The sequence below is a fragment of the Lithobates pipiens genome, unplaced genomic scaffold (genome assembly GCF_037356315.1).
Source record: "Lithobates pipiens isolate NorthernLeopardFrog02 unplaced genomic scaffold, aLitPip1_a1.2 Scaffold_30, whole genome shotgun sequence".
In the NCBI taxonomy this organism is placed as follows: domain Eukaryota; kingdom Metazoa; phylum Chordata; class Amphibia; order Anura; family Ranidae; genus Lithobates; species Lithobates pipiens.
The window spans coordinates 47648847-47668846 of record NW_027507791.1 but is presented as its reverse complement, the minus strand read 5'-3'; the positions used below and the strand labels follow the sequence as shown (position 1 = coordinate 47668846).

General features: G+C 43.0%; 1 protein-coding gene across 1 annotated transcript in view; it reads right to left on the bottom strand.

Moving 5' to 3' along the window:
- Positions 1-20000, bottom strand: part of LOC143942785 (ras GTPase-activating-like protein IQGAP3) — a 52105-nt gene that overhangs the window by 6682 nt on the left and 25423 nt on the right. The window contains exons 18-33 of the mRNA XM_077464177.1: positions 19250-19392; positions 18976-19146; positions 18025-18108; positions 16984-17055; positions 16405-16474; positions 15358-15566; positions 13830-13982; positions 11399-11562; positions 8681-8905; positions 7738-7878; positions 7453-7537; positions 4142-4368; positions 3760-3892; positions 3134-3236; positions 2896-3043; positions 1244-1331 (exon numbers count right to left, since the gene is read on the bottom strand). Of these exons, the coding sequence (XP_077320303.1) occupies positions 1244-1331; positions 2896-3043; positions 3134-3236; positions 3760-3892; positions 4142-4368; positions 7453-7537; positions 7738-7878; positions 8681-8905; positions 11399-11562; positions 13830-13982; positions 15358-15566; positions 16405-16474; positions 16984-17055; positions 18025-18108; positions 18976-19146; positions 19250-19392 (2216 nt within the window). The remainder of the gene's footprint in view (positions 1-1243; positions 1332-2895; positions 3044-3133; positions 3237-3759; positions 3893-4141; positions 4369-7452; positions 7538-7737; positions 7879-8680; positions 8906-11398; positions 11563-13829; positions 13983-15357; positions 15567-16404; positions 16475-16983; positions 17056-18024; positions 18109-18975; positions 19147-19249; positions 19393-20000) is intronic.

The following is a 20000-nucleotide window of genomic DNA, read 5'->3' as shown; positions in this document are numbered from 1 at the left end:
CACCAACGCAAGGGGTATTCTTCCCACCGGCCACCAACGCAAGGGGCATTCTTCCCACCGGCCACCAACGCAAGGGGCATTCTTCCCACCGGCCACCAACGCAGGGGCCATTCTTATCATGAGTTTGTAATATAGTAATTTTTTAGCAAAGGTTCTCTGAGACTGGAAAGTTATTTCAAGGGTTCCTCTCGTTGAAAAGGTTGAGAAAGGTCATCCTAGGATAACATTTATGGCAAAGCCAAGGGTTTGCTTTAATCCCACATTACTTGGAAACTTACCTTCGTTCTCCCACTGCTTTATTCATTTCTGGGAGTCGAAAGGAAATACCTGCTACTTCTGGCTAAGAAGAGGCATGTGACATCACTGGGTCAATAAGCCCTGTGTGAGAAGGCTACCATTGTGGCGACTCATTGGTTACACATTCATATTTAGCTCCTGGAAGGTGAATGGAGCAGTGGGAGAGGGCCTACAAAAAGATTGGTATACGTTGTTGGGAAGGTCTGTATTGAAGCCCAACTTTGAGATCCTAACTTCAAGACCTTGGATTCCACAACATTTTTTTGTTATGCTCACTTTTTCCAGAAGACTCAAGGCTGGCCATGTGATGTCCTGGATCCTCATCCTATACTCCTAACAGTGAGTGGTCCTCAGTGATGACAAGACCACCGCCAAACGTTACAACATCAATGCCACGCTCTGCACCATTACACTAAGCACAAGGAGCTTTGGTGACGTCTTCTCAGAAGGCAGGTACATAATATATTACATTTATAGTATTAGCTCAGTCTTCTGTTTTGAAGGACCCAAGGCTTCATTCAACCTAGAAGACTGAGGATATCTTGTGGCAGAAAACAAGTTACTGTGGGAGACAGAGCTGGGGAGGAGGGGAGTATTGCAGCTGAAGCCTGGGGGGAATTGATAAAATAAGCCTGGACATGAGCACAGTTCAATAGCCCCACTGACACCAACAATGGGGCCCAATGATACCAACGTTGGAGCACAATTCTTCCCACTGACACCAATGATGGGGTACAATTTCTCCCAATGACACCAACAATTGGGCTCAATGCCTCCTCATATTACCAATAATGGAGCAGAATTCTACTCCCAATGGCCACAGCCCAGCCCCTCCCTCAAGCTTAATGGACAGTGAACTGGCCCTTTGTTTAAAAAGTTTGGAGACCCCTGATCTAGACAACCAGGTGGTTCCATCAACGGACAACGATCCAGACGGGGAGCTTACCTGGTGTGCGGAGGCCGAGGTGTGGAGCAGCTCCGTTAGTGTGTCCCCGGGCTGGGACTGGATGACATCCAGCAGCATGTGCTTGGTGCTGTATGAAAGGCAACAGATTTAGTACATGCATACGTTGCGCATTGGACACAAAAAACAAAGCTGGAGATTCAACTATGTACAAAAATATAAGGACTGGGGTACAGAAAAATGGCAGCAGGTGCCCAGCCTCGTGTGGCGTCATGGCTCGACAATGCCCCGGCCTCATGTGGCGAGAGCATACAGCCAGTTCCTGGAGGAATTCCTATCATTGAATGGTCCCCCATGCTCGCCTGACCTAAATCCAATAAAACACCTCTGGGACATTATGTTTCAGTCCATTTGACCCCGCCAGATTGCACCTCAGTCTGTTCAGGAGCCCAATGAATGCCCTAGCCCAGATCTGGGAGGAAATACCCCAGGAAACACCCGTCGTCTCAATAGGAGCCCCAACTTTGTCAGGCATGCATACAAACGGGGGGGGGGGGGGGGGTCACACAAACAACAAAAGTACTATTTTTAGTTGCTGCACTCAAATTTCTGAAAAATGGTCTGGCACATCTAGAGAGGGACATTTTTGCTCATTCTTCTTTGCAAAATATCTCAAGCTCTGTCAGATTGGACGGAGAGCGTCTGAACAGCAATTTTCAAGTCACAGATTCCCAATTGTATTTAGGTCTGGACTTGGACTTTGGACCATTCTAAGCCCTTGTACACACGGTCGGAGATTCCGACAACCAAATCCATCGGATTTTGTCCGAAACCGTTGTATACACACGGTCGACGTTGTCGGAAAATCCGATCGTTCAGAACGTGATGACGTTATTTCGTTACGATGGGACTATGTTCAGGCTAGTAGCCAATAGCTTTGATGTAGGAATTTGATCTGAGCATGCGTGGCACTTTGTCCGATCGGAATTCTCTACATGTGATCGGACTGTGTCCGATCGGAGCAGTTTGTCGGAAAATATTTCCAGCAAGTTGGAAAATTTGGTCCGACGGATACTCCGACGGAAACAGTGCACACACAGTCGGATTATCCGACAAAACGGTCCGATCGGACACATTCCGTCGGAATCTCCGACCCAAGGGCTAACACATGACTATGGTTTGATCTAAACCATTCCATTGTAGCTCTGGCTGTATGTTTCGGGTCGTTGTCCTGATGGAAGGTGAACCTCCGCCCCCAGTCTCAAGTCTTTTGCAGACTGTCACCACCATGTTTCACGGAGGGGATGGCGTGTTCCCAATTGGATTTAGGTCTGGACTTTGACTGGACTATTCTAACATGTGAATATGCTTTGATCTAAACTAAATCATAAAACTTTCTTTTTTTTTTCTGTCTTTTTTTGCTTGTTTAGCAAAAAATAAAAATAAAAAACACAGAGGTGATCAAACACCACCAAAAGAAAGTTATTTGTGGGAACTAAATGCTAAAAATTTTGTTTGGGTATAGTGTACCATGACCACGAAATTGTCATTCAAAGTGCGACAGCGCTAAAAGCTGAAAATTGTCCTGGTTGGGAAGGGGTGAAAGTGCCCGGTATTGAAGTGGTTAAATATATGTAATATAATTATATAACTCTATATAAATAAAAACATGGTGTACTAGGCCAGCTGGTCACCTGAGTAGGAGGCTCTGGGTGTCCATCTGTTCCATATTAGATTCGGTCATATCAAACTTATTGGTGAGGGTGAGAGAGATCTCCAGCTTCCGGAGCTGAGCCAGCGCCTCCACGGAGGCCGCGTCATGGAGGTTTGAGGTGCTTTCGCCTGGAAATTAAGACCATGAAATGTTGGCAGATGTTTTTATTTTTTTTTGCAAATGGTACAATTTGTATGTATGAATCCAATGGACCGCACCGATCAGAGACTGGACTGTGGGCAGTTCTCCGAGATCCTCCAGTAGTTCATGTATGGGATCTTTGTGGTCGGGGGCGATGGAGTCTTGGTGTTCTAGTAACAGCTGGAAATGCAGAGAACATTCAGTGCTACATCAAAAGACTATTAATAGAGTATTTTTTGTATAGTTTGCACTTTTATAAACTATAAAATGGTAGCCATTTTCTCATTTTTAGGATTTAAAACATTTAAAAAAGAAGAAGATCAGCTGACTCTAAACCAATTTTTTTTTTTTCAATATTAGGTGGAGCCCAGTAAACTGAACAATGGCCTGACTTCGTAAAAGTCTTGTATATTCTAACAGCGAGATCTCCTGGCCATAATCACAGCTTTGCTCCTACCTGGAATTTTCTAACCATCTTCGTGGACCTGTCACTCGAGGAGATGGAAAGCAACCCTAGATGCTGCCTAAATAAAGAGGACACCATTCTCCTGGAGTGAAATGTAGATGAAGGCATTGCCAAGGGGGGAGTACTGTGCCTGGAAGTACATGCACAGTACTCCGACACACAGGTCCACGTTAAGGCAAGTTGGTTTCTCAATATAACACCCTCCTCAGCCAACTGACCAAAAACTATTGACCATACCTTGTGAGTGTCAATCAGCTCTCCAACAGTGATGTAAATAACCGGCTTCATGGTGCTGACCATCTCTGAATACTCATCTATATTAAATCTGTCTTCTGGCTCTGGGACGTTGCATGCTGTGCGGATGAACTTCCTATAACCCAAAAAGATCAAAATCAGCCATGGCGGTTATACCAACCAATAACACAAGGCAAGGCGACCAGAATTTACCCAAACTTCCTGTAACCCAAAAGATCAAAATCAACCATGGGTGGTTATACCAACCAATAACACAAGGCAAGGCGACCAGAATTTACCCAAACTTCCTGTAACCCAAAAGATCAAAACCAACCATGGGTGGTTATACCAACCACTAACACAAGGCAAGGCGACCAGAACTTACCCAAACTTCCAGTGCGTTTCCGCAAGGTATTGGTTAACCAGGCCGAGATGGGCATCCTCGAACATCTTATTGGCGGCTGCGTGCTGTAGGACCTTGGCGATGGAACCCAGGGTCCTCCTCTGGTCCGGGTGAATAGCCCCTCCCGCAGAGATGTCCACGATGTCAAAGGCGTCTGGGGCCACCATGGCGGGGTTCATGAATCGGTAATAGAGCAAATTCCCAACAATCTAAACCGATGAAATATTTAGCTATGGCAATTAGCATTTCAAGTCAGCAATGGCAACCTTTGCATTTCTCCTAGGAAAGGGTCAAATAAAATGGCTCATTCACACGGTACATTACTGCGTGCTGGTGTGTGCACTTGCTGCCGTGGATTTCAGTGTTTGCAAAGCCCCCTCCCACCCTTTCCCCCCTCCAGTGCTGTCCTCCACCTTTGGTCTCATCTGGCTTACAGGTTGAGGGATGGCCAGCAATGTTCAACCCCTTCCTGTGTGCCCTGCTCGGGGTATGTGATCACATTGGCATGGGCTCACAAGGTGGCAGTATTAAATGGCTCTCATCTACCATTACATGTATGCCCTGAAGTGCTACAATAAGGACCACCCCCTACTAGAGAAGAAGAGGAGGAAGGACCCATGATGTCACTGGACTAAGCAGAAGAATAATGGAGGAGAGGCAGGACCTGTGATGTCACAGGACCGGGCAGAAGAGTGATCGAAGAGAAGAGGAAGGACCAATGATGTCACCAGTCCAGAAAAAAAATAAAAAAATAAAAAAAAAATGGAGGAGAAGGAGGACCCCGATATCACTGGACTGGGCAGAAGAATAAAAGGAGAAGAGGAAGGAACCTTGATATCACTGGACCAGGAGGAGGAAGACAGAAGAAAAAAAAAAAAAAAAAAAAAAAAGGACCTGTGATGTCACCAGACCAGGCAGAAACAATGCTCAGGTTAAGGGATGCACAAAAAAAAATTTAAAGTATTATATTTTTCTAATATACACATTATATATATTATATATATATATATATATATATATATATATATATATATATATATATATATACATATATATACATACACACACACACACACACACACACACACACACACACACACACACACACACACAGTGCCTTGAAAAAGTATTCACACCCCTTGAAATTTTCCACATTTTGCCATGTTCCAACCAAAAACGTTATTGGGATTTTATGTGATAGACCAGGGGTCTCCAAACTTTTCAAGCAAAAGGGCCAGTTTATTTTCCTTTAGACTTTAGGAGGGCCGGATTGTGACCAGCAGGGGCAGAAAGTGTCCCAGGCCTTGCATCAATGAGAATAAATATGGACTCAGGGTTGGTGGTCAATAGAAGGAGTAGGGCCTTTATTGAAAACAGAGGACTAGTATCCCATCATTGGTATTGGAAGAAATGGTGCTCCATTGTTGGTGTCAGTGGGAGGAATAGTGCCCCAAGGGCCAGATAAAGGCTAGCAATGGGCCATATCTGGCCCACGGGCCACAGTTTGGAAACCCCTGTGATAGACCAACACAAAGTGTCACATAATTATGAAATGAAAGGAAAATGATAAATGGTTTTCAAATTTTTTTTACAAATATGTGAAAAGTGTGGTGTACATTTGTATGGCGCCCCCCTGAGTCAATACTTTGTAGAAGCGCCTTTCACTGCAATTACAGCTGCAAGTCTTTTTTGGGGATGTCTCTACCAGCTTTGCACATCTAGAGAGTGACATTTTTCTTCTTTGCAAAATATCTCAAGCTCTGTCAGATTGGACGGAGAGCGTCTGGGAACAGCCATTTTCAAGTCTTGCCACCGATTCTCAGTTGGATTTCGGTCTGGACTTTGACTGGGCCATTCGAACACATGAATATGCTTTGATCTAAACAAATCCATTGTAGCTCTGGCTGTATGTTTTAGGGTCGTTGTCCTGCTGGAAGATGAACCTCCGCCCCGGTCTCAAGTCTTTTGCAGACTCTAACAGGTTTTCTTCTAAGATGGCTCTGTATTTGGCTCCATCCATCTTCCTATCAACAGAAACGCATCCCCTCAACATGATGCTGTCACCACCATGTTTCACGGTGGGGATGGTGTGTTCAGAGTGACGTGCGGTGTTTTCCACCACACAAAGCATTTTGCTTTTAGGACAAAAAAGTTAAATTTTGGTCTCATCCGACCAGAGCACCTTCTTCCACATGTTTGCCGTTTCCCCCAACATGGCTTCTCACAAACTGCAAACGAGACTTCATATGGCTTTCTTCTTGTCACTCTTCCATAAAGGGCAGATTTGAGAGCACGACTAATAGTTGTCCTGTGGACAGATTCTCCCACCTAAGCTGTGGATCTCTGCAGCTCCTCCAGTTACCATGGACCTCTTGGTCGCTTCTCTGATGAATGCTCTCCTTGCTCGGCCAGTCAGTTTAGGTGGACGGCCATGTCTTGGTAGGTTTGCAGTTGTGCCCATACTCTTTCCATTTTCAGATGATGGATTGAACAGAGCTCTGTGAGATGTTCAAAGCTTGGGATATTTTTTTTTTAAACCTAACCCTGCTTTCAATTTCACCAAAACTTCACCCCTGACCTGTCTTGTGTGTTCCTTGGCCTTCATGATGCTGTTTGTTCACCAAGATTCTCTAAGAAACCTCTGAGGGCTTCACAGAACAGCTGTATTTATACTGAGATTAAAATTACACACAGGTGGACTCTAATTACGAATTAGGTGACATCTGAAGACAATCTGTTCCACTAGATCTTAGTTAGGGGGTATCAGAGTAAAAGGGGGCTGAATACAAATGTACCCCACACTTATCACATATTTATCTGTAAAAAAAATAAAAAAAATAAAAATAAAAAAATAAATAAATGTTGAAAACCATTTATCACTTATCTTCAACTTGACAATTATGTGCCACTTTGTGTTGGTCTATCACATAAAATCCCAATAAGAGACCTTTACGTTTTTGGTTGTAAAATGAAAAAATGTGGAAAAATGAGGCTATGAATACTTTCTCAAGCCACCGTATGCAAAATAAATCTAAATAATTATATATATATATATATATATATATATCTATCTATCTATCTATCTATCTATCTATCTATCTATCTATCTATCTATCTATCTATCTATCTATCTATCTATCTATCTATCTATCTATCTATATATATATATATATATATATATATATATATATATCTCTATATCATGCATGCATGAAATACGCATTTGCATATTTCATGCATGCATGAAATATGCATTTGCATTACAAGCGACCAAGACTGACCATCCCTCTCACCTTATGGAGGTCTTCTTCTCTGGACTTTGGGAACTTCTGACTTAAAGAATGTTTTAAGACTTTTCCTATGTAACGCATCCCGTAACTACAAAGTTGAAGAATAAAATAATTTATTGAAAAGCCAGCAAACTATAATGCATGATTTATAGAACAGCTGTCCTCTGCATTTAGAAACATTAAGCTTGTCAAAATAATATTCTGGCCTCTAAGGACTTTTGATTGACTGCACCCAACTGACTTGCTGCAGTAGGGATAGTACTACCATCAAGATGTCCGAATACTTACGGGATCTGATCAACGTTTGCGACGATGGTTGAGAAAAATTTGTCCGTTATGGCAATGAGGTTACGGATAGAAATATCTAGACGTCTTTGAACCTCAGAGTGAGTGAGAGCCTGCTCTGGTGTGACATCGTATGGGAGAGTGCTGTAAGATGGAAAAGAAGAGGGTCATTGCATATTTGCATTTGTGGACACAAGACCTTTTCACCTATGTGACTATTGGGACATCTCATTCCAAAACCATGACCATAAAATACTCTACTTTTCTGAGAAGACCTTCCACAAGATTTTGGAGGTTGTCTGTGGAAACCTGTGCCCATTCTGACAAAAGTATATTTGTGAGGCCAGGTACTGATATTAGATGAGAAGACCTGGCGGCTTACAATCAGATTTTAATTTGATCCCAAAGGTGTTCAAGTAGGCTTGAGGTCAGGCTATGTGCAGGTCACTTGAGTTCCTCCACACCAAACTGGTCAAACTCTGATTTTTTTTGTAGCTGGCCACCATTTTTAAGCTCAGGTACTGATGCTGGCTGAGGTGGTTTGCCATCGGCATTCCAAAAGGTGTTGGGTATCCTGCACAGAGCCATGACTTCAACCCTACTCAACATTGTTTGGATTGTGTTGGAATGCCAATGGCAAGTCTGGTCTTCTCACCCAACATCAGTACCTGACCTTATAAATGGTGGCTGGCTCCATAAAGTCAGGGTTTGACCAGTTTGGTGTGGAGAAACTCAACTGGCCTACACAGAGCCTGGACCTTAACCCTACTCATGCTCCTCCACACCAAACCATGCATCTATGGAGCTGACTTTACACACGGGGGACAGTCATGCTGAGAAAGTAAAGAGCCTTCTCCAAACTGTTACCACAAGGTTGGAAACACTAAAAGCTGCTATATAGTTTATTGTCATCTCCATCAAGCAGGTGGAAATTTCCTCAACTCACCTCTTCTTTCCAGTCTGCGTCTCCACTTGGTTGACCCAGCCCTTGTAGATCTCCACTGGGTTGATCCGAATGTTTATGGCTTTGTCCTGCAAAACCTCCTTCACCACGTTCCCCAGAATTTGTCTCAGGGCATTTTGCCCCCGAGCGCTGCGGTAAAAGCTGACCAGTAAACGTATGACTGTCGCATTTCCAGTTATGATGTCTTGAATTCGGTCTACCTTGGAGCTGAGAAGATCAGAAAAAATAAATAAAAATAATAATTAAAGCTTCAGGATCCTAATTTAAAGATCTTTTATATTTACAGCAATTTTTCCTATGAGGGGCTGCCATTGCCAATTGCCTTTTGATGCGGCTAGTTGTCTGGCAAGTAAACTGACCAGCTGGGTTCAATAAAGTTTGAGTCCCTGACCTGGAAGCAGAATGCCGATCTGCGGTGGTAAAAAGGAGCGATTTAACACTGAACTGGCCGCTCCCCTAAACCAAAGGGGTTCTAGGCTGCTTCAAACTGATACTGAAGAAAGATAACGGCAGGAGCACCACACCAGCGTCAAAGTCCAAAATAATAGTACTCCAATGTAAAGTTCAAGCAGAAAGCATTTAGGCAAACCCCCCCTTCACCAAGGTTTGATATATGAATAGATAAAGAAATTAACTTTAGGTGTTTGACTCAGCGTTTACAGCCGATGACCCTGCCTAAAAGATAACCTTTAACAAACTCTGGACTAAATACCTCAATCCATGTCTAAGGTCAGTAGTTTTCAACCAACAAGAAGGGTCCTCAACTGTGGCCATCAAGCCACACAATATTTTAGTATACGTTATGCCACAAGGATGACCATAGACTGAAGAGAAACCAGAATATGGACAAGCCACAAGTGCAGTTGGAGATTGTATATATGTAACAGGACAAAAAGTTAGAGAAAGGAAATATTACATTAGACTGCAAGAGTTCACGGTCATTATATCCCCTTTAAAAAAAAAAAAAGGACCACATAGGAAGCACCAAAGGGCCTCATGCAGCGCACCAGGACCTTAGATATTCCATTAATACCTGATGAAGGAGGCCTCAAACACTGAAAAGTGGGGGTTATTTACATAGACTCTGATTGAGCTGTATATTGTAATCCACTCTCCAGACCTCACCTCTCTTTCTCTCGTATCTGTAACGTCAGACAAAGACTTGCTAGAAGAACCAGAATATTGACATGATACCGAAGACTTGCTAGAGGAACCAAAATTTGGACACGCTACTGAAGACTTGCTAGAGGAACCAGAATATGGGCATGGTACTGAAGACTTGCTAGAGGAACCAGAATATGGGCATGGTACTGAAGACTTGCTAGAGGAACCAGAATATGGAAGACTTGCTAGAGCAGCCTTTCTCAACCTTTTCAACACAGAGAAACCCTTGAAATAGTTCTCCAGTCTTGGGGAACCCCTGCTAAAAATTAGAAGTCTACAACTCATGATACATTAGTGTGATGGTCAGTGGGAAGGATGGTCCTCACACTTGTGGTCATTGGGAAGCATAACCTACTTGCAGATAGCTAAAAAGATCAATGGTGTGAGTAGGAACTTATCTGAGAGGCAGAAATTGCCCAATGCTGAAGGAACCCCTAGCAACCTTTGGAGATACCCTGTTGGAGAATCACTGTGCTAGAGGAACCAGAATATGGGCATGGTACCGAAGACTTGCTAGAGGAACCAGAATATGGACATGGTACAGAAGACTTGCTAGAGGAACCAGAATATGGACATGGTACCGAAGACTTGCTAGAGGAACCAGAATATGGACATGGTACAGAAGACTTGCTAGAGGAACCAGAATATGGACATGGTACCGCAGACTTGCTAGAGGAACCAGAATACGGGTGCGGTTGGAGATTGCATATATGCAACAGGATAAAAGTTCTTGACAGGGAACATTATACTGGACTGCAACAGATCACAATCATTAAAGCCCCTTTGAAAAAGAAACAACCAAACACTACCAATGCCGACTGCATAGGAAGCACCCAGCCCACCACGGCTTTAGATATTCCATCTATTTATCAATCCCTGATGAAGGGGGCCTCAAACACTGTAAAAGTGGTGGCTATTTACACAGACTCTGATTGAACTGTATATTGTAATACGCTCTTTTGGACATCAAAACTCTCCAGTCCTCACCCCTCTTTCTCCAGTATCTGTAAAATGTCAAAGTTTTGAAGCCAGATGTAAGGATGACCCCCAGGAAACTGAGTAGCAGCAATGGCGGCCCCCTGACCTTCTCAGGAAAGGTTTCCTTTAACATCCCCTGTAGCCTATGTAATAAAATCACTTTGGTCCAACATGACCCCCCCAGCCTCCCTTTCCATCTGCTATTCAAAATTTTATCTCAATTGCCTTTTCTAACGTTTATTCACGTTTATTGACATTTTAAAAAAAATTCTAAATATCCTTACGAAATTCATAAAATTAGTGATGTGATCTAGGCACCCCCTGCCAGACAGCACGGGCAGGTCCAGGACCTCTCTACAGTCTGAAATGCAGAATCAGTGGACCTAAAGCCTAGAAATAGACAATGAACAGCCCCATAGATGACTGCAGGACATAGTCTAAACTCAAAAAGCACATCCTGGCGACAACCTGGCTAGACCATTTAGATGCCTCCTAGGAGATTGAGGTCATCCGGCCGCTCCCCCCCCCCCCAAATAAAAATCTGCCCCCCCCTCTTACGTTATCTCCTCCTGCAGGGCAGTGCGGAATAACTTGAGCAGCAGGTAGGCCTCTCTGCGGTTGGAGGCGTAGTTGTATAGGGTGAAGGTCACAGATTCCATGAACTTGGTGGATTTGTTTTGCGGCATCTGGAAGATCAGTTTGGCCATATATTCCGGAAGGGTCTAAAAACAGGAGTACAAACATTGAGGACTATTTTATTGTTAAGAAATGTGATAACCAAGAGTTAACTGTGACCACATCCATACGAGTCAGAAGAGAGGCTGGTCACACACTAGTAGGACTTATTGTTGCAATGAACGTTCTTACGATGTCTCCTTATATGGGCAATATACAAAATAAATGCTGGCAACGCTTTTTCAGATTCTGCAGGCTGCGAGTCCAAGCCTCACCACCCTGGTTGATCAGTGAACGTTTAGGAAGCATACCCACAATGATGATGCCCACCAAGAGTGCGCTCCCCTCCTGTAAGCAAACGCCTACTCCGGCTCCCATCTCCATATCCCACAATGCAATGCAGCGCTCTATAGGCCCCCTATGCATCATGATGGAAGACGTGATGAGAATGTCGGAGCTTCTACCTGCACAGAAAAATAAAAAATAAAGAAAAGAGAATAAAGAGAAGAAAGAAAGAAAAGAAAGAGAAGAAAGAAAGAAAAGAAAGAGAAGAAAGAAAGAAAAGAAAGAGAAGAAAGAAAGAAAAGAAAGAGAAGAAAGAAAGAGAAGAAAGAAGAAAAAGAGAAGAAAGAAAGAAGAAAGAAGAAAGAAGAAAGAAAGAAGAAAGAAAAGGAAGAAGAAAGAGAAGAAAGAGAGAAGAAAGAGAAGAAAGAAAGAAGAAAGAGAAGAAAGAAAGAAAGAAAGAGAAGAAAGAAAGAAGAAAGAGAAGAAAGAAAGAAAGAAAGAAAGAGAAGAAAGAAAGAAGAAAGAGAAGAAAGAGAAGAAAGAAAGAAGAAAGAGAAGAAAGAAAGAAAGAAAGAGAAGAAAGAAAGAAGAAAGAGAAGAAAGAAAGAAGAAAGAGAAGAAAGAAAGAAAGAAAGAGAAGAAAGAAAGAAGAAAGAGAAGAAAGAAAGAAGAAAGAGAAGAAAGAAAGAAGAAAGAGAAGAAAGAAAGAAGAAAGAGAAGAAAGAAAGAGAAGAAAGAGAAGAAAGAAAGAGAAGGAAGAAAGAAAGAAAGAAAGAAAGAAAGAAAGAAAGAAAGAAAGAAAGAAAGAAAGAAAGAAAAAGAAAGAGAAGAAAGAGAAGAAAGAAAAAGAAAGAGAAGAAAGAGAAGAAAGAGAAGAAAGAAAGTATTCTCCAAAAAGAAAATAAATTGTGTTGAAGTGTAGATAAATCTTAATATATTTCTTATTTGTCTGCTCCATACACCACTGAAAACCATTTGCCATATCTGATGTGCAAAAGAAAATCTCGTGAGCGGATGACTTTCCCCGGTTTTCTGCACTGCTCTCATGTATCTCTATGGGACTACAGAACAGCACCCACTATGTCCTGGAGGGGAGGGTTTGAGAAAGGTGTTCTGTAGTCCTAACGCAGATTCTGTCCTTGGGTGACGATGAAGGTTTCTTCATAAATACACTGCAGTAAGGGGTGTCACTCTCAAGCAGAAGTGTGTTGCTGGTAGGATCACTAAGGGAAAAAAAACAAATGCAGCCACCACAGCAAAGGACTGGTAAGCTAAATTATTAGATTGTAAGCTCCTATAAGCAGGGACCTCTTAACCCTCCTGTGTTTGATTGTATTTTAACTGTACTGTCTCTCTGTAGATTATAAAGCAGTGCGCAAACTGCTGGCACTATACAAATCCTGTAGAATAATCACCCTCTTCAATAATGATAATCATCCTCACCAATAATAAAAATCATCATAAAAATAAAAAAAAGAAGGAAGAAGAAGATTAATCATCAAGTGTCTGTCTCAGTCGTTGCAAATAATCCCCATAATGTGTCTGTGCGCATTTCCTCTGATCACCAGCTCCATCAAGTGGATACATTGTGGTATTTTCCTGAAATATTGCAATCGGGAAAATCCGCCATGATGGCCACTAGATGGAGCTGGTGATCGTAGGAAACACACACACACACAGATGCACTATGGTGATTATTCGGAATGGCTGTGAAAATGCTGGACATATATAAACACAAGTCAAAAATATGTAATCTATTACTATTATTGATGATGTAGTAGTATTTGTTATATATAATTATACTTTTTTTTTTTTAAACAAACAGCCCCCTACGTATTAGCAGAACCAAACAAACATATTTTTTGTTTTGGTTCTGCTAATATGTATTATTATTATATTTTTTAAAATATTGATGGTAATTTTTTTTTTTTTTTTTTTATATTGATGAATATTTATATACATTTATAATATAGGTGGGACCCCATCATGCAGGAAGATGCGCTGTGATTGGTGGATGGGGTTCACTCACCTGCAGCAGGTAGAAGAGGTGTTGATAGGCTTCCAGCTTCTGCCGCTTCTCCTTGCTCAGAGACTTTAACCCTTTCTGCTTATCGATGGCCATCAGGTCAGACAGCTGCTCTTTGTTCTTCCTGGTCAGCTTCTTGCAGTGAGAAACCACTTCCTGTACAAAAATAAATAAAAGACCACCGCGGACTTGTCACACCACAAAATAAGAAATACCATTATTACATATGTAGACGCGGCTTCCTGCTTTTTCTTACAAAAGGGTTGCGCTTTACTGCCCATTCTCACAGTGATAGCCTATGTGACATCCGACTTACTAAAAACAACGCACTCCCTGTGTGGCCGACATCTTCATTTCTTTAAATGGCTAACCTGTTATAGTAATAATACAATTAACAAGCGGTTGACCATGCAGGGTGACCCTATTAATAAAAAGGAGTTGTTCAAGTCCTGATATAAAAGGTGTATTACCAGACCCCCGAAACGCGTTGTTACAAAGAGTCTTTTATTTTAACTTCTAATCAGAATCAGTTTCATATCTGAATTTTTAATTCTTGGTGTAGCCCTTCAATCTCAGGATCTAGTCTGATGCAGGACTGACGCTGCAATCACATCCAGCATCTTTGAGCGTTTTTTTTTTTTGCGCGCGATTTTGCCACGTGTTTATAAACGACTTGGGTGGTTTTATACAGCGCTTGAGCTTTGCCATTTTATTAATAGTCAATAGAGAAAACTCATCTGTTGCTAGAGATTTCAGCTTTTTTTTAGCTTTTATTTCTATTATTATTATTTTTTATTAGGGTAAGGGGTTAGTCTTAAGGTTAGGTTTAGAGTTAGGGTTATTTAGGGTGTTACTACCACTAGAATAAATGTAAAATAAATACACAAATAAAAATAATCATAAATTTAATAAATGAATATGAAGTAATAATAAATAATTAACTCCTAACCTTGGCCCCAACCCAAAAAAAAATAAAAAAAATATATATATATATATATATATATATATATATATATATATATATATATATATATATATATATATATATATATATATATATATATATATATATCCTAAATTAAATAATTACCCCAAATGTAAAATATTAATGTATTACATATTAATTAATTTATGATGATTTTAGTTGTGTACTTATTAATTCATATATTACTATTGTTTTTAAAGAAATTTCCTTTGAAGAAAAAAAAAAAAAGAAAAATCTCGCCAAACGTATGAATGTTCACAAAAAAATAAAAACCCCACACAAAAAAATAAAATAAAAAAATAAACAAAAAACGCATGAATGGCGTGTTTTCATTCATTTCCATGGGAATAAAAACGCTCAAATCTGCCCCAGAACTTTTTTAGACCTTCAGGCGACTTAGAGTGGAGATCCGAACCGTCTCTATAAACGCCTCCAGCGTTTTGTAGCTTCGAGCCAAGAACGGCTGGCGGTGCGAATGTAGCCCCTAAGGCCTCGGCCACCATTCACTTACCTGCCCCAGACCTTGTCGGGAAAGGGCCCACCTACCTGCAAGGTGATCCTGTTTTTCACCAGGAGGCCGATCTTTATGTCCATGAGGTTGAGGTCGTTCTCCAGGCGTTGATTGGATCGGATTTTCTTCACCACCTCCTCCCGTAGCTTCATGGCTTCTCTCTCCTCCCAGAAATCCCTCTCGCTCTGCTCCATGAGGTGGGCGAACTTCCGCAGGACATAGAGCGGGGGGTTCGTGGCGTGGACTGCAAGTGAAAAAATAAAAAATAAATGGTTACGCGTTTCACCTTATGTAGTAATACTCCTATAAATGTTGTTTCGGCAGGGAAGGCGGTCATGTAGTCCTAATACTTCCTGTCCTAGGATGACAACTCTGCTTCTCCATGGATAGAGTACAGCAGGTGAGTGTTGTCACCGTAGGACAGGGAGTGGCCGCTGAGCTTCTGCTGTCAACTTGAGGATGAATTACTCCACAGTGCCGGCTGCTATAGAGGTCAGTGAAGGTTTTATTTTAAATCTGAAGCCTAATCTGCTTATTTTTTGGACTTCCTTTTATCGACATACTAATGGCCAGGGGCGGACTGACCGTTTGGCTACTCGGGCACTGCCCGAGGGCCCCCGAGCCACTAGGGGACCCATCAGGGTTGCCAGCCTAAGTAAAACCAGGGACAGTATGTTAAAATCTGTGCTTTTTTTTTTGGTTTTTTTTAACATCTGTCTCTGAAATGTCCCTTACCGACATCCTTTTGGTCTAAAAATCCTGAGATTATAGTTGCCCCACCTCTCCAGTACCTTCTCAGCCAATAGAAACATGTATGTGTATACTGTGTGGCCCCATAATCTGATTGCCTGGGGGGGGGTCCATAATCTCCTATTGCCCGGGGGCCCCATGAGTTGTCAGTCCACCCCTACTATAATGGCATTTTCTTTATTCCTTATTTCACACCAAGTGACATTATTGGGTCTCCATGCTTCTCTATACAATGCAGGCCCCTCATGACTGGTGGGAGGGACTAGCAGAGAAGGATGGAGTTCAGATTTAAAGCTCGGGGTTTACCCTAAAACCCATGAAGAGGCCCTTACCCAGCATCCTATAGTCTCCTCTGGCTTTGGTGGCTCGGAAGGCAGCTTGGATTTTAATCACACTTGCGACCTGCAAAGAGAAAGGCATCACATGTTGGGGGGGGTCCAGAATTATTTCTTTATGTAGCGCCTGTAATGGAAATTTGTGGGTTCTGTATATAATTGTATTCTGTTTTATATGTATTGCACAATGCCCTCACTGTGCACACGGCACTAATAATGTTTTCAGTACATGTTTTGCATTCTTTCGAGTCCTGATTAGAATTTGCCTGCCTATGTTACGCCCCTTGTTACCATAAATGTACAATTGTAATATTAATGTGATACCTACGTAATCATGTGTATAAAAACCTTCACATGCGTCATAATAAAGGAGAACGGTTATTTGGAAAGATGCTGAGCCTATCTTTTGTGTCTGTTCCCTACTGCAGTAGTTATTATTAATTTGGAACCACTAATCAATATGAGGATAGGAGTTGCCTATCATCAAAATATCAATTTCACGCCCCCTACAGGACCACCCCGGGAATTGTTATACCCCCACCAGACACAAAGCTGAAAATTTTAGGGGTGACTCACATTCCTCCGGAAATAGCGGAGCCTCTCGCGATACTTCTTGCGGGCGAGCCACATTCTGACATATGATTGGATCTGAGTGTAGATAGAGGGAGGAGTCATAACCCAAGAATATATATATATACATATACATACACACATTTACGAGGGAGGGGGAAAGGCAAGGGGAGACAAGAAAGAGAAGGAAGGGAGGGAGGAAGGGATAAGAGAAGGAAGGGAGGGAGGAAGGGATAAGAGAAGGAAGGGAGGGAGGAAGGGATAAGGGAGGGAGGGAAGGGATAAGAGAGAAGGAAGGGAGGGAGGGAAGGGATAAGAGAGAAGGAAGGGAGGGAGGGAAGGGATAAGAGAGAAGGAAGGGAGGGAGGGAAGGGATAAGAGAGAAGGAAGGGAAGGAGGGAGGGAAGGGATAAGAGAGAAGGAAGGAAGGGAGGGAAGGGATAAGAGAGAGGGAAGGGATAAGAGAGAAGGAAGGAAGGGAGGGAGGGATAAGAGAGAAGGAAGGGAGGGAGGGAGGGAGGGAGGGAGGGAGGAAGGAAGGAAGGAAGGAAGGAAGGAAGGAAGGAAGGAAGGAAGGAAGGGAGGGAGAGAGAAGAGAGAAGGAAGGGAGGGAGAGAGAAGAGAGAAGGAATGGAAGCGGAAGGCCGAGAGAAAAGGAAAGGAGAAAGAAGGGAGGGAAGGATCGGAGGGGGTAGGAGGGAGAAGGAGAGAAAATAGAAGGAAAAAGAAGGGAGGGGGGGGGGAGAGAGAGAGAGAGAGAGAGAGAGAGAGAGAGAGAGAGAGAGAAAGATGGGGAAGGAGGAGGGAGAAGGAAAAATAAGGGAGGAGGAAAGAAAAAGAGAAGGGAAAGGAAGGAGGAGAGGAGGGAAAGGAAGGAGGAGAGGAGGGAAAGGAAGGAGGAGAGGAGGGAAAGGAAGGAGGAGAAGGGAAGGGAAAGGAAGGAGAGGAGGGAAAGGAAGGAGAGGAGGGAAAGGAAGGAGAGGAGGGAAAAGGTGGGGGGGATTTTTCAAATGCAATAAAGTCATCCAATCAAATAGGAGGTGTCACCTTAATGACGGCTTTGACATTCCTGTATAAATAGTTCAGTCTCTGCAGATAAGCTCTTCGCTGGCTGTATCCTCTCCAGTGGGCCTGTTGGCACAAAAAAAAAAAAATAAATAAATAAAAAAAAAAAAAACCCCACACCATACAATTGTGAGTATATTTAGCCCATAAATCATCAGTAGATCACAGTACCCGTTTGTCCCCTCCCCCGCCCAGGACGGCATGATCTTTGCTTAATAATAAACCACAGGTCATCAATTCATCTTCTTCCTGCACTGAGATGCTGACCAAGTTCCTGGTTGTGTTCACAAACGTCTGACACAGATCAGCCCCTCACCTTGTGACAAAGTTACAATGTAAAGTCTGAGCGATCAATTGAAGAATAAGATAATGGACCTATCATCATGCAGGTTAGGGAATGTAAAAAAAAAAAAAAAAAAAAAAAAAAAAAAAAAAAACTTTGAGGCATTTATTAATGCACAGAGCTCTTCCTGAAATGCTTAGTCTTCTTTTTCTGCAGGGCCACCATCTACTTCAGATGCTAGCTCAGAGATGATACAGTCCTGTAAACCTCGGGGGGTGGGCGGGGGCCTCTGCAGTTCTTGGCTGTGAGACACAAATGTCTGACACAGATTAGCCCCCTGCTGCAGCCCTCTTCCTTGCTACAAAGTTACAATGTATAGTCTGAGTGAAAGAGGAAATGCTTCCTCCAGCCTGCAGCAGACCGATATCGTCCCAGTCTAGAGAAATACACTGAATATTGCTATTAAAAAGGGGGGCTTTATTGAAACCAATACTGTTGCAGTATTTTGTGACACCAGGAATTTATTCATAGACTTACTAATAGCAGAATTCATACAAGTTTAAAATCTTTTGGATAACAAGAAAAGTTTTGAGGGGCGGGGCTTGCTGCTGTTGTGTATCCATTGGCTGCCTGATGACGGCATTGGGTACCTGTATGAGGGTGATGGCCGGCACTTGTCTGTGCAGCAGGTGCATGCGCTCCGAGAAGGCCTTGCGGATCAGATAGCCTCTCATGTGAGCCTGCAGCTTCACCAGGATGTCCGTATTGGCCTGCCACTGCTTCTCCCGCTGGAAGCTGCTCGTCACCCGGGTGATCACCGACTGAAAAATACAGAAATACAGAAGTACAGGTGTTCATCTACAGCCCAATAAGACTAATATAGCAAACCAGTAACACATGAAGTGTTCCTTTAAGGGTCCTGACCTGGATCTCCTCCCGGGACAGATGGGTGGTGTGGGGGTTAAAGTCTGGCGGCTGATCCCAGGTGCCCTCGAACGTGCGCAGATGGAAGTAGTAATCCCCTCTCTGCTTCACCTTGTGTCTCACCCAGTAATTTTTCACATCACCTGCACATGACAAACACAAGAGGGCAGTAATGAGTAAACGGAATATAAAGGGCATCACCTCTCCACCCCCAGCCTGTGATCTCCTGAATGTGAGACCAGGATAGACATCCCTGCAAGGCCACGCCGCCCACACAGGGAGGTATAACAGTCAAATACATGGGGGGGGGGGCTTGAACCGCATACACAGGGTGGTACCAAATCCATCTACATAGGGAGAGGTTAGAGCAGTGATGGCAAACCTTGGCACCCCAGATGTTTTGGAACTACATTTCCCATGATGCTCATGCACTCTGCAGTGCATTTGAGCATCATGGGAAATGTAGTTCCAAAACATCTGGGGTGCCAAGGTTCGCCATCACTGGGTTAGAGTGACTAGAGATGCACTCTGAACGTAGCCCACCTCAAACCCTGCCCTCTGTATGTAGCCCACCTCAAACCCTGCCCTCTGTATGTAGCCCACCTCAAACCCTGCCCTCTGCTTGTAGCCCACCCCGCCCTCTGCACGTAGCCCACCCCTGAACCCCACCCTCTGCACGTAGCCCACCCCTAAACCCTGCACGTAGCCCACCCCTAAACCCTGCACGTAGCGCAACCAAAAAACCTGCACG